This window comes from Barbus barbus, assembly GCF_936440315.1.
Source record: "Barbus barbus genome assembly, chromosome: 3".
Classification (NCBI taxonomy): Eukaryota; Metazoa; Chordata; class Actinopteri; order Cypriniformes; family Cyprinidae; genus Barbus; species Barbus barbus.
This window is the reverse complement of record NC_136731.1, coordinates 42,284,148-42,299,803: the sequence shown is the minus strand read 5'-3', so window position 1 is coordinate 42,299,803 and position 15,656 is coordinate 42,284,148. Positions and strand designations below refer to the sequence as shown.

Below are 15,656 nucleotides of genomic sequence, written 5' to 3'. Positions count from 1 at the left end.
ACAATACAATTATTAATTTGTCTGCTTATTCATCTGATTTATCCAGTATTGATTTGTGGATTATGTATAAAGTCTATCCATTTATTTCTGACTGGTGTCTCATTATTTATTGCAGGCTTTCATCCAAAGCAATTAACACAGACTCGCCTGTGATATTTCGTACCAATAACCTTTTATTGTAGTGCAGAGAGAAGAACAGTGAGACTAAAGTGATTTATTTCCGTACCGACCCCATCAGTCCAGAGCGAACGATGAAAACACCGTGAGAAACACACGAACGCAACTCATGAACATCAGCACTGTGACGAAACTCTCAGAGAGTGAAGAACAAACAAACAAACCAAGCTCAGCGTCCGGACTGACGAGGGCCAGAACACAGTGTTCACAGTCAGTAGTGTTTCTGCCTCAATAAGTACCAGTGACAGACTTTGGTGACTTTACATCCCAAAAAAAAAAAAAAACACGGTCAAGCAGCAACCGGTGGAAACTCCTCCTCCAGCGGTTCATCCATGATTAGTGTCGATAAAACACAGCAGCTCTGGAAAAATCATTATAAAAGCACTTCTTCATTTGTTCGTGGCATTAAAGGCTTCCAGCATTAGCTTTCTGTGCAGCAATGATTGACGGACGGCAGAAGGCACCGAGTGTGTAAAGTGCGTTCACATGCTCCCTAACCCTGATCAACACCCAAATCTACAGTAAAAATACAGCATTAAAAGAATCAAAGGTTGATCTACTTCATCAAACGCAGTGGTTTCTGGCGCTAATTAACACTAAACTAAAACTCAACTACACACTGACGCTCGGATCAACTAAAAATAACACAGAATTCATCTAAAACACATTGATAAAACATCCTCTCTCCGTTCTCAGCAGGACGATGACAGACAGACAGACAGAAGTGCTGGATGAGAGGTCAAGCGTTCGTCAGGATCAGCGCTGTGAGGGGCTTTATCTGGGCTGCAGGCGGGACAGGCCTCTGCGGGCTTGTGTCCACTGTCTCTGCTGGGCCAGGAAGGACTGAGCCGGAGCAGAACCAGATCCTGATCTCTCTCCGGCCACCTTCTGATGAAGAGCCATGCCCTGAGACACACACACACAGAGAGAGAGACAGAGACGAGCTTGATACTCCAGCTCTACAAAATCAGCTCCACTCAGCCCTCAGTGTGCACAAATGAATGAAATTCAATATAAAACACTACCAATTTAACAGTTAACAACTTTTTTTTTCACCCTAAATATTACAACATATCAACTAAGACCCTGTCCAATCATTGTTTTTCTAAATTCCAATTAATGTAAACCAAAATGCTCTTTTTCTATTTAAATTTTTCTGGATTCTGTTTTTTGATCTATGCTAAGCTAAGCTAAAAGTGCTACCGCCAGACCTGGAGATCGGCTGAATGGATTCAAAAACGGTAAAACTCTACTGCTTAACTCTTAAGGGGAGTTGTAAAATGAGCCTATTTCCAAAAAAAGTGGAGTGTTCCTTTAATTTATTAGCTTATATTTACTACTTCCTAAAAGTATGCCACAAATAGATATAAAAAAAATATAATAAAATGCTGAAAATCCTGCAAGTCATTTAACAAAAATGTGATACTTTGAACACATTTAGGAGAGTTTCAGAGCTGCAGAAAATCCTTAAAAATATCTGACCGCGTCTTGACATGTTCCTGTAGTTTCCTCACCATGTTGTACCAGGCTGAGATGATGAGCTTCTCCTCCTGGTCGTGTCTGGAGCGCGACCGCTCGAAATCATGCTGAAACACACAGAGACGAGCGTGAGATCAACACCACCACACTCACAGAGTGTGATAAACAGTGTGTGTGTGTGTCTGACCTCCAGGTGCTGTATCTTCTTGTCCTTCTCCGTCAGCTGGTTCTTCAGCGCCTGAACTTCAACAGGAACCACGCTGGGCTTCTGCTTGGGGTCCAGAGTCTTTATGACCTGAAACACACACACACACACACACGCCTGGCGTTCAGGGAAACTGTTCTCTCACTACACAGCACTATCTCTCTGCAGTCTGTACTGACGGTGCGAGCTTTCTCCACGTATCTCTTGTATCGCTCCTCCATCCGTCTCATGTCTTCATCCTTCTTCTTCAGGCTCTCCTGCAGCTCGTCGATCTTCTTCTTCGCCACTGACACACACACACACACACAGAGAGAGAGAGAGAGAGAGAGAGAGTCTTTATCACTCTGTAATGTGACAGCAGCTCAGATGTTTCTGTAGGACTATTGTAACAAGCAGTTGTGTAACATGATAAAAACACGGTTTACTCTTCAAATATCAGTTTTTTTGTCATTCTGTAATGAACTGATGGATGCAAAGCTTCAAACACACTCCAGTCTGTTCAAACTCTCCTGACTCTGAATCATTTGAATGAATCAGTTCATTCAGACGAATCGTTCAATGAACTGGTTCAATTCAAAAGCACTCACAAAAGTCCCTGCACTGCATGGTTTCATAAAAAAAAAAATATATATATATATATATATATATATATATATATATATATATAATATTATGGTTTCATCATTAAAGGAAAAAAACACTTGCTTTATTTCAGTCCAAGCCAACAATTTTTTGTAAAAAGACCAAAAATATCTATTATTGGAATATATTACTGAAATTAAAAATAAAGCTAAAAAGAAATAACCACAGGAATATTACAAAATGGCTAAAACGATGATAAAATAGCAAAAATTAATTACATTATAAATATAGAAAATATTCTTTATAATATAAAAGACAAAAAATACTTTATTTCACTCAGTTACCAAGGCAACATTTATAATTTATTATTTTTTTTTAAGTACTAAAATTACTAAATTTAAAACAAAATAACTACAATAAAATTAGAAACTAAAAATAATTACTACATTATAAAAATAATAAGACAAAAACTAAATTGTACATATTTCAGTCAGTTACCAAGGCAGCATTCAAAATTTTCTTTAAGCACTAAAATTACTAAAACTGTTTTAAAAACATTAAAGTTATACTGAAAACTGACAATACAAAAAGCTAAAAAAAGAAAAAAGCAACTTCAGTATTAATAACTTATACACAAGTATTGTGAGTGTACTGTTGTAGGTGAAATACTTCATAATATTTACTTAATATTTATAATTTTATTATTATTACTTTTACTTTAAAGATTTTTTTCATATATATATATATATATATATATATATATATATATATATATATATATATATATATATATATATATATATATATATATATATATATATATATATATATATATATATATATATATAATTTATTGCAGTAATTTTTGATACTTTGAAGCCAGTTCATCAAACTGCAAGCTACTCATCAGAGTAGCTTGTTGTGTGTCTGTGAACTAAATTAATACAGATGGCATCAGAATGACCTTTGACCTGTGGCTGGTCTCGTGTGTGTGTGGACTCACTGTTACTGTCCACATGCGGCTCCAGATCATCAATCACCTCCCGTTTCTTCTGCAGGTCAGAATGAGCCTCATGGAGCTTCTCTCTGATCAAACACACACACACACACACACACAGAGCATTAACAACATCTGATGAACATCAACATCACGCTGGCTCAGAGAGGATAGACAGAGACACTCACAGATGCTCCTCCAGCTTCTTCTTCAACAACGACGACTGTCAGGGAAGAGAAACAGAGCAGTGAGACGCTGAGTGTTGAGGATTTGTGTTCATCACACACCGTCAGTGATGATCACATCACATTAACAATCAGTGTCCAATCAGCCGGTGGGCGGTACTTACAATGACCTGAGGCGGCAGATGATTGGTCGATTAGGAGAGGTGGGCGGATAAAAACAGACCAGCAGGCATTAATTTCAGCACCACAAACAAAACAGTTACAGATTTCACACAATCAATCAACCAGAGACTCTTTACGGGATACTGTGCTTTAAAATCAGATTCGATGATCAGGTGAGTCATTATCAATCGATCAATCAATCACAAACAGAGGAAAGCCACTCAACCGCTGCTGTCTGAGGAGACACGCCACTCACTACACCTCTAACATCCACTTCATGGGGTTATCTGAAATATATGACCCTCACAAAAACTGATCAGACTTCACTCCAAAGTAAAAAGAAAGTAATTGTATCAAAAAAAAAAAAAAAAAAAAAAGTAAACTTAATTTAGTTAGGCAACATTTATCATTTTCATTATTACTAAGTACTAAAATTACTAAAACTTAAATTAAAAATAAAGGCTAAGCAGAAATATAAAATACTAATAAAAATGACAAAGGCACATCAAATTACTAACTATATAAAAATATATATGCAGTTCTAGTTCTTTAGTTTAGCCCAAATTGTACTCAAATAAAAACCTGAATTATTAAAAATATATATTTAAAAGGTAAAAAAAAAAAAAAAAAACATTAAAATAAGTGTAAGTTACAATGATGTATTAATACTTCACAAATGAGTTTGTTATTTTTTTATATCAATTCTAAAATTAAAAATGTGAATTAGTGTTATTAAAAAGGTAAAAAAATGTGTAAGTTGCAACAAATACTACTATGATCTATAAATACTTCACAATATATATTTTTAATGAATTGTTAAAGCTACTAATTTTGTTTTAGCAGGACTTCAATTTGGATTTGACTGGATGTTATGATGATATTATTGATTAATATTATTCAGCTCCACCCACACTGACTTCATTTTCTTATGTCAAATCATTTACGAGGTGGAGCAAGTTATTACATTCAGAAGAAAAATGATAAAGAATCCTAATTCTTTAGACTAATGTCATCGATGAATCGTTCACATCGTTGTCTTAAATGAGGCAGATCGTCCATCAGACAGCAGCACTGAGTGCTTGTGAACTGAACAGAGTGATTTTTAGCTCAGACACAATCATGACGGGAGGAATCAGTTTTCTGTGTGTGTTACTGACGTCCTCGGTCTTGCTGTCCTGCTCCTGTAAAGCTCTCTGCAGCTCCTCCACCTGAGCACTCAGCTCTGAGATCTGCTGCTGACTCAATCTGACACACACACACACACAGAGAGAGAGAGAGAGCACGTCACACTCCATACACTGATGTATCTGACACACGTCACACACACACACACACACCGGTTCTGCGTCTCGAGTGTGTTCTGGCAGCGCTGCGAATTCTCCAGCTGCGTCTGAAGCGCCTCCTGTCTGTGTCTGTACGACTCCTCCTGAACACACAGCGTCTTATTCTCCTGCTGCAGACGCACAACCGTGTCCCTGACACACACAGAGAAAACATTCACATGTCAGACTCATCTTATGTACACAAATAAGTAGCAAGGATCATGTGACACTGAAGACCGGAGTAATGATGCTGAAAGCTCAACTTTGATCACAGCAGTAAATTACATGTTAACACGTTCACATAGAAAACAGCTATTTTTGATCCAAACCTTTGACCACTAATGTGTGTGATTTGTATTAAGTTTTGAAATGTTTAACGAGTAAAGTCCAGAAACACTACAAGCTACTACTAAAATAATTACTACCCATATTGATGTCAGTTTTAATTTTATGACTTTCAGATTGCATAGTTTGTATTTTTTTAAATGGATTATGAAAAGAAAACGTTAGACTAATTATTAATGAACCATTTTTTTAAATTAACCAATGAAAAAAATAAACAAAACAAATTTGATAATTGATACATATGCAATTAATCACATTTATTTAATAAGAAACACTGAAATAGAAATGGAGTTGTACATAAGCATTTGATCTGGTCATTTAATTAACAGTTATTATATCAAATTTTAAATTATATAAACTGAAAAACCATTTGCCCAAATATTTTCGATTGTGGAAATGTTCCTGCATTGCTACTCAATATTAATACAAAAATACTGCTCATTTATATAATGGAATTAAAAAAGTAGCATTTTAATTAAATTATTCTATGATTAAAAATGCAACACTGGCAGGCGTATATATATATATATATATAAATAATTTATTTAAGCAAACTTTAATGAAACAAAAAAATATATAATTTAATTGCCAGGTCGCCATTGCTCATTCATTTAGTTAACTAAAGCCAAATAACAAAAACTGAAGTAAATATGAATAAGCCATATACAGATATTTTTTACATTTCAAATACTACAAAATTAAACTAAAATGAAACCAGAAAATCTAAAAATAAACCAATTCAGAATATTAATAAAACTATACATAACTTGTATAATAGTATCTCAATAACAATAAAAAAAACAATGGCTTCTGAGAAGTCTAACAAATCAACACATTTAAAAAAAGAAAAGAAAAAAAAAGACATTAAATAATTAGTAAATAATGTAAATTATCAAACAATGAAACAGTGTTGGAAATGTTTTGACCGTGGCTAGTGCTCACCTGAGCTCTGTAGGCATGATCTCTGCCGCCAGGCTGCCGACGGCTCCTGAATCAGCACTCAGAGAGCCTACAGACACACAGGGAGAGAGAGCTGATTGGTTGAGAGTGTGAGAGAGGGCGGGGCTTATGTTTCTGTCTGTAGATGCAGTGTGTGTGACCTGTTAAGCACTGCTGCTGGACCTGAGCACATCTCAGCTCTTCAGTCGTCTCTCTCAGCGTGTCTCGCTCACATATCAGCTTCTGCAGCACACACACACACACACACACACACAGAGTCAGTAATGCTCACAGTCACAGAGTCCTTCTGCTCTGACGTGAGGGATCAGTGTGGTACCTCTCTCTCCTTTAGAAGCGTCTCGTATTTGTCGTTGAGGTTCTTGTACTCAAACTGCCATTTCTCAGCTTTCATGGCCTCGGCCGAGTGTTTGGCGCTCATCTCATGAGCCTGAGGAACACAAACATCATCAGTCATTCATCCTGCAACAGAGTCCAGCTGACGTTTTGATCCATTTGAAGCTGTTTTCTGAATTCACCAGTGAATCCAGCCTGTATTGCAGTGTTTTCACATAGACATGAGGTTCATGAGGACTCCGAGCTGGTATCAAAGCACTCTGGCCTAATTGGTGGGAGTGAAACAAAACTGATAGAATTTATGATTTATTAACATGTCTTTGCTGCATACATTTTCTTTGGTGAGCAGATTGAATGTGTGGCATTTAATGCATTTGCAGCAGACAAAGTGCTGTTGTAAGTGCATATTAGAGTTAATCTCACAAAAACAGCCCACATTTACATTATATATATATTTACATTTATATATAAATTACATATGTATTTACTACAAAAATTAATTACTACTAGTAATAATAGATAACTACAAAATGGCTAAAGTGAAAAAAATCAACTCGAAATATTAATAAAAGCAGTGACTTCTAACAGACAAGATTAAGTCTAACAAATTAGCACATTTATAAAAAAAATGCAAAACAAATATTAAAATTTAAACTTAAAAATAACAATTAAATTCATACTTAAACTAAGATTAAATACAAACTTACATTAAAACTAAACATATTTTTTACTTTTTTGTGGGGGGGAAGGGGCAAAAAGTCAAGCTCTCTGTGAACTTTTTAGTAAGAGTCAAAAGTAATAATTAAAAAGCAATGTGAAGTGGCATCTTGATGTTTGTGGATTGCTCTTCAGCTCTGCTGTGTTGTTGTGAGCAGTGTAAGCAACGATCCTTCACCTGTCTCTTGTAGCTGTCGAGCTGCGAGCGGATGGCGTTGGCTCGGCGCTGCTCCTCCTCCAGCTCGCAGGTGCGCTGCATGTAGACGTGGTTCCTCTCCTCCAGCAGACGCACCTGTCTGCGCAGATCGCCCAGATCCTCCAGCTTGCGCTTGTACGTCTCCACCATGGCCTCCAGACGACTCACGCGGTCGGACGAGTGCCTGCAGCAGGAAACACTGGTGATGAACACAGAAAGAGCGTGTCAAACAGCAGACAGCGAGGCGTCTCGGACCTGAGGATGTCCATCTCGTCTTTGAGGGACTGGGCCTCCTGAGCAAGGCTGGTGAGCTCCTCGTTCCTCAGCTGCAGATCCGTCACCTCTCGCTCCAGAAGATCTGCTCGCACACGCAGGTCATCCCGACTGCTCTCCAGCCTAAAACACACAAATTATCAGGCTGGGAAATTTGGCCTGGATGTTGTAGTAAGCATCATCCACCCTTGATATCTTCTAAGCATGCTTAGAAGATATCAAGGTTAAAACAACAGAAGAGGATCTTTTTTCATTTTGACCCAAAAGGAGGCAGCAGCCTTGGCATGAGATTTCTTTCTGGTTCACATTACTGCTGATAAACTAAAAATGCTTTATGGGTTCATTTTTCACATTCACATAATGCTAAAAATCGTCCATGTTTTTACACAGTACTGTAACAAAACAAAACGACACAGAAGGAGAGGAGTCATTTTCTATTTAAATATATATTTATAATACAGAAATAGTATGAATATCAAATTATTTATATAATATTAAATGGAAATACATTGTTTTTGTGTGAATGGATAACCAGAAAAGTCAATACCTTTTTGTAATTATAGAAATAATATTAATATCATATGATATTAACGTAACTAACATAAATATACTATAATTATTTTTGTATTTGTATGAATAGATATATACAGAATTTATGTAATAATGATTATATTAATTGTATTTATATTATTATATTAACGTAATACAATGTAAATGATACTATATTATAATCCTTTATTTTCAATTAATGATAAATATTAATTTATAACACAAGAGAAATAACAGTATTATATTATTAATAAAATACTACATAAATATTACTATAATATTCCAATTCTTTATAAAATATTGTAAAAAGTTATAGGATTTTGTATTTGTACGAATGGATATAGCCAGAAATCAATTACGTAATAAATTATTTTTTTATAATTAATTACAATTAATTTCATTCATAATACAATATAGAAATAATATAATATAATGCTAAAATACACAAATAGTGCTATATATAATTATTTCTAATATTATATAGAAATATTTGATTTATGAACGGATACTGCCAAAATTCAATTTAGTAATGATTAAGGATATTAATTTTATTTATATGTATATGAGATCATATTGTTAATATAATACTAGATAAATATAAAACTATAATATTACAAATATATATTTTTTTATTTGTATGAATGTAAAACCAAAAACTAATAATTATGACTATATACACGGAAAAAAAAAAAACAGCTTCAGCAGATTTACTTGGTTTTAAACTTAGTTTTTAGGAAATTTCGGGGTTCTCGACTTTTTGTTGTATAAACTTAAAACAAGAAGTTGAGGAAACTCAAAAATCTGCAGAAGCTGGTTGCCTTAAACTTTTAAGTTTGCCCAACTTTTTTTTTTTTTTTACAGTGTACTATATAATAAAGAAATTACATAAATATTATGACAACGGTAATAATAAAAATACAATTTTGAATGTATAGTTTCATATAAAGGTTTTAAACACTTCACTGTCCAGAGTGAAAGAGAGACAGTCAGAGAGGCTATGAATCAGATCTGGAGCATCAGTGTTATTTAAGCCTGAGTGTTCAAGCTACAGAAGACCAGCATAAACACTCTGGGCCCTGTCGTGGAGCTGCGCGAGGGGCCTCACACCTGTAGTTCTCCTCCTGCAGCTGCTCCATCTGACTCTGCAGCAGCAGCAGCTTCTTGTTGGTGATGGTGGAGGAGACGTCGGGCGTCTCGCAGTGATTGAGACGCTCCCGCAGAGACTGAAGCTCCACCTGCAGCGAGGACTTCTCCTCCGTCAGAACAGACACCTGAATCACACACAAACCTCTCACTTATTACTCAAGTCAGCCTTCCTGCTTTTATCATCAATCAGTTCAGCGGTCACCTGCTGATGGAGCTCCCGGCAGCGCTGGGATGTGAAGTCTCGATCATCCGTCTCTTCACTCAGAAAATAATACTTCCTGGACTGAGGATCAACAGGACGAGAAAACATGAGAATGCAGAAAACCCAAGCCTGTCTGATCCTAAACACCACTCACTCACTCACCTGACTGTCGAAATCACCGAACGTCTCTGGAGTTCCTGCCTCCACGGGCTCTTTGGTGAGCAGCTGAGACACAAACACAGACCTCCATTAGATCAACAGCACAGCAGTCACATGCTCACTCTGCTGCTCTTTACAGATCTACACGCCGCCTTCTGGGAGAACAGAGCAAGTTTCACACAGATCAATGGAGAGACTGTCCACCACATTGTTTGAACGGCGGAAGTTACAGAGAAAACATTTGAATAAAGCCCTAAAGTGACTACGGCGACCCGAGACCTGAAGTGCTTCACATTCACTTCCTCCATGGGGACTTTGGAGCATGTGTGCGAACTAAAAATAAAAATCACAGCAGGTCTTTGAAAACACTAAAAAAAAAATTTCCGTTTTATGAAATTTAATAAGAAGTCTATACACTGCTGTTCAAAGGATTTTATTTCTGTGATCGAAGCTGCATTTTCAGCATCATTACTCCAGCTGATTTATTATGAGTGTTCAACCTGTTGCGCTGCTTCATATTTTTTTTAAAACATGTGAAAGATTTTTCTTTGATTCTTTGAGGAATAAACAGTTAAAAGTGCAGCATTTGTTCAGAATAGAAATCTTTTTTAACAATATAAGTCTCGACTGTCACTTTTTATCCATTTACCACATCTTTGCTGACTAAAAGTATTAATTTCTTTAAAAAAAAATTAAATACAAAAATAAATAAATTACCCAGAAGACTGGAGTAATGATGCTGAAAATTCAGCTTTGCTTCACAGGAATAAATTATATTTTAAAGCATATTAAAATTGAAAACTATATTTAAATTGCAATAATTTAAAATGACAGATCTTTTTTCCTGTAGTTTTGATCAAATAAATGCAGCCTTGATGAGCATAAGAAACTTAGTTTTTTTTTTTTTTATCTTACCGATCCCAAACTTTTGAACAGCAATGCATCTTAAATGGTATAACAAACATCTCAATGTTTAAATAACAGAAAAGCAAGAATGGTGAAACAGCTTAACGTGATTATTAAACTTCAAAAGGCTGATTTACTGAAATAAATCTGAGCGCCGCTGCACTGTTTACACGATCGACAGACTTGCGGTTTCAATAAAATAAAAGTGCATATTTATGTCAAACGATTGCTCATTATAGACAGTTTATCAATTATAAAAGGGTATATTATAATATGTAAGTAGAGGATATGAAAGTAAGACTGAATATTTTAATCTCCATCTGTTCAAATGAACAGACATTTCAAAATAAGGGTCCTTGTGTATTTTGGGCTTGTTTATAATTATAAATCCAGCGTTATGCCCAACATTTGTTTCCTCATTGCTATTATTGGTATTTTGGTTACATAAACCGAATCTGGCATTTAATATAATTGTAATTTATATATAAACTAATAAAGAATGCAGTTTAAAGCAAAAGGTGACAAAATTGAGATTTCTATATCATCTGAAAGAATTTGCGGAGTAAATTCCTGCATGTGCATCAAAATAATTAATGTGACTTTGCTCTATGGGACGGCAAAAACCTGTCTAACCAGTAGACCGATCTTATTCCACAGCATCTGAAATGTTTTTATGGTCTTTTTGAAATAGCAAAGTCTGTCAAAGTATTTCTGTATAATTGCCTCCCAGAACTCTCTTACACGACTGCGTTCCCAAACAGCAGGAACCCACCTCCCAAAGCAATGACTGCATTTATTTTGTTTCCTCTGCTTGCTCTGAGGTGCAAGTAATTTATTATATGTGACCCTGGACCACAAAACCAAGTAAGGGTCAATTTTTCGAAATTGAGATTTGTACATAATCTGGAAGCTGAATAAATAATCTTTCCATTAATGTATGGTTTGTTATAATAGGACAATATTTGGCTGAGATACAACTATTTGAAAATCTGGAATCTGAGGGTGCAAAAAAATCTAAATATTGAGAAAATCTCCTTTAAAGTTGTTCAAATTAAGTTCTTAGCAATGCATATTACTAATCAAAAATTAAGTTTTAATATATTTATGGTAGGAAATTTATAAAATATCTTCATGGAACACTATATTTACTTAATATCCTAATGATTTTATTTTTGGCTATTTCTACAAATATACCCCAGCGACTTGAGACTAGTTTTGTGGTCCAGGGTCACACATATGTAAAAACCAAGCACACGCTTCTGCACAGTGTTCTGATAAAATCATTCTGCATGCAAATTTCTCCTTGCATCTCTTTACTGAGGAAATGCTTACATTACTTGCTCAATTTTCATTGCATTCTTAAAGGGTGTTTTTTTCCTTTGATATGCTTCTAAATTTTTCAACTTCGAAGAACAAGTGCTTCATGGGAAATAAGTGTGTAATGGAGGTGTGTTGTGTACCTCTTGAATAGCCGTCATCACAACATGCTGCACTGATTCCTCCAGCGTCATGATCTGCTGAATGTGCTCTGAGAAAGAAAAGAAAATCATATAGTTATGACATTTAGGCTGATGGTTAATTAACAGAAAAAAATAAATAAGTTTGCTATTTTACAGATAAATTATTCTAAAGTCGTTTTGAAAAACATACACCTAATGAAGTCATTATTTTACATTGAACCAGGAAAAATGTATGAAATATTAAGGCTCTGAAAAAAATAAATAATAAAATTGTGTTTTTATTATGGCAATACATTGATTATACTACATTGAATCATTTCAAATAACATTATGCAAAACCCTGAAGACTTTAACAGAAAGAAAGCAGGAGATGAAGTATCTGCTTTACTATGGCTCCAAATGTGTTTCTGAATACTTCTAAATATCATAAGATTACTAAATGTTTCGGAGCCCATTAACACCTGTACTGTCAGATTGATAACGGGTGTAAACGGCATCTCTCTGGTTTTCCCATCACTCCCCTCTAGTGATTTCTCTCATAGTGCTCATGTCTCTCATGCTGTCAGTGAGGGTTGCTCCAATCTCAGCTTTTGTCCTTTTTTTCTAGTCCGTCTGTCAGACCGTAGCACTGTGAGGTCACATGACTGATCATGTGACTCAGGGCTTGTAATCTCTGGTGTACCTTGTTTCTGATCGCAGCTGACGGCGCAGCCCAGAACCAGCTGAAGCAGACGACCCAGTTCAGTCACGTCCCCCATCTCACCAATCAGACACACGTCAGGAACGTGATCGTCAGACACCTGTTGACTCAACACCTGACACACACACACACACACACACACAGCCTCAATAACAGGTTAATATAACTAAAAACTTCAACAGAGAACACGTTGTAAAGAGTTAAAATATAACAGACCCATTGTACAGACACATGTATACATACACACATGTATGTTTATATTCATAAATGTGCACAATGGGTGTTTTATTTTAGAATCACTGATGTACTACTACAGTTTTTAATTTGAATTAGATTTTATTTTTTCTTCTGTATTATTTATTTTCTGTATATTTTCTCTCATCTGTAGTATTTATATATTACTGCTTTATATAGTTTGTTATGTACTTTGTTATTTTAAACAAATGTGAGAAATGTTGCCTTGGCATTATTATTATTATTATTTTTTAAAGTAGTTAACTAGTTATTGTAGTATTTAAATTCCCCAAAATGAGAATATAATATCATCTAAATATATAAATGGAAGTATATTTTATAATATACTTACTATATAAAAGTACATATTTTATCCTTTACTTGTTATTCAAGTATCACACACACATATACAGTACATATCCCTTTTATGTGAACCTCTGGTTCAAAGGTAAGCAGGAAAGCAGCTTTTGATAGACTTCAATCACACAAAAACATAACTTACATCATGATAATACTCCATCATGCTCTGCAGGATCTTCTTGAGGTTGCTGACCTGTCAGAGAACATGTGTGTTTACTCAGACCCATGATCATCCAGTATACTGTACAGAAAACATCTTTACTAGAAAGAAATATAATCAAACTAAAGTACCTTCAGCCTCCAGTTTGTGCCGCCATCCTCTTTTATCCTGTTGAGCCACGTCTCATTAAACCAGGATGAATCTCTGACAGAAACAGAACAGAAACACTTTTTAAACACAGAGCAGGGAATGAGAAGTATTCACCATCAGATAGATGCTATAGATGCATCCGGCGCATCTGACAGATCAGCTTTCACATGAATAGTTGACAATCCTTCATAAACATTTGCAGAAAGTCACACCCACACGTTACACTCACATTTTGTTGAGCACATGTGCGATGGCCACGCCGCTGGTCAGCTCATGTTTGCTCGCACACGACGGCACCTGAAACGTCTGCAGCTGAAACACAGAAAGAGACAGAAAATTAGACAAATACAGACATGATGAATTAGTGTAAATAACAGACCAGAGTTGAAAACTTGTGTTGTTTAGGGTCTATAAAGAAGTAAATAAAAATAAATAAGATTAAAATAAGACAAATATTTTAAAATAAAACAATTAAAATACAAATGGATTAAAATAAGTCAAATTAAAGTAAACTAAAAATACATACAGACTGAACAGATTTGATTCTGATAAATATAAATAAAATATAAATATAATAAAATAAACAAAACAACACGCAATAAATATTTTTCAAATAAACCTTCACAAATATTTATGAAACACATTTTTAATGGTATAAATGATAATACATAAAAACTTTGATATATTATAAGTAATATCTGCATACTGAGTAACTGTTACAGAAAAGCATGCTAAAAGACTGCCCAAGTAAAATCATTTATTATTTTTAGTACATATACAGCAGTATGTCTCAAAAGTGAGATCAAAAACAATAAATTTAATTCAGTAAATACAGTCAGGGTTTGTTCCTCGACTGTGAGGGACATGTTTGTTATTTTATTTGAGGAGAATATATTGATTTCATCGGAGGTCAAGTTGTTTTGAACTCTTATAACTAGTCTTTAAACTCATTTCAGGACCTTTGTTCAGTTACATAATGAGTTTAACACACACATGCAGAGCTGTATAAAGCACTAATAAAATCGCCTGACTGATATACGAGTGAATAATAAACAGAAAACGTCGATTAATTCATTAAAAGTCATAAACTCGGTGAACTGTGAGAATCCACCTGCTGCTAACAGGCTAGCGCGCTAAACACAAACAAACCACTAACGTTACTTCATTCTCGGTCAACGGAGACGGACGCTCTTTAAATGTCATCTGAAGAAACGGGAACGAGTTTATAACTTACCCAGATGAATAAAGAGTCACTCAGTCGGTGTTTATTGAGGCTCATGGTGGCGGTTTGTGCTGCTACACACACTAGCAGCGCTGCTAAATGCGCTCGCGCGAACTGACGCGTCACCGAGCGACGCACAGATTTGAGCAGAGAGAACGCTCGTAGCCATAGCAACACAGCGACGCGCTCGCATACGTAAATAATCGATTTATTTAAATCACGTTTAAATGTTTAACCTACAAAAACATTAGTTTACCCAAAAGTTAAAATTCCGTCATTTACTCACCCTCGAGTTTCAAACCTGTATCAATGTTGAACCCAAAAGAAGATTTTTCGAAGAAACAGCAGAGCTCGGTAGTAACGGATTACATGTAATCTGGATTACGTAATCAGATTCCAAAAATAAAGTACTGCTAATTAGAGTAAATTACATTTTAAAATACTCGTAATCAGACAACAGTTACTTTTTTATTGA

At 35.3% G+C, this 15,656-nt stretch overlaps 1 protein-coding gene across 1 annotated transcript; it reads right to left on the bottom strand.

The window, feature by feature from the left end:
• Positions 1-150: 150 nt before the first annotated feature.
• On the bottom strand, positions 151-15,309 carry LOC306855465 (protein Hook homolog 2-like). Its single transcript, XM_079394208.1, has 22 exons — positions 15,194-15,309; positions 14,189-14,271; positions 13,941-14,013; positions 13,792-13,842; positions 13,038-13,170; positions 12,356-12,423; positions 9,993-10,055; positions 9,831-9,911; positions 9,590-9,753; positions 7,916-8,056; positions 7,643-7,844; positions 6,731-6,841; positions 6,555-6,636; positions 6,397-6,463; positions 5,125-5,262; positions 4,945-5,032; positions 3,629-3,663; positions 3,447-3,529; positions 2,041-2,147; positions 1,844-1,951; positions 1,692-1,763; positions 151-1,083 (listed from the first exon to the last, which is right to left on the bottom strand). The coding sequence occupies exons 1-22, from the start codon at positions 15,236-15,238 to the stop codon at positions 952-954; spliced, it is 2,127 nt and encodes a 708-aa protein (XP_079250334.1). The 5' UTR covers positions 15,239-15,309; the 3' UTR covers positions 151-951.
• Positions 15,310-15,656: the final 347 nt, after the last annotated feature.

Coding starts and splice junctions, on each gene's coding strand:
- LOC306855465 (XM_079394208.1), bottom strand. CDS start 15,238: ATGAGCCTCAATAAACACCGACTGAGTGACTCTTTATTCATCTGG. Junction 14,014..14,188: donor GCACATGTGCTCAACAAAAT/GTGAGTGTAACG, acceptor TGTTTCTGTCAG/AGATTCATCCTGGTTTAATG. Junction 1,952..2,040: donor ACGTGGAGAAAGCTCGCACC/GTCAGTACAGAC, acceptor TGTGTGTTTCAG/GTCATAAAGACTCTGGACCC.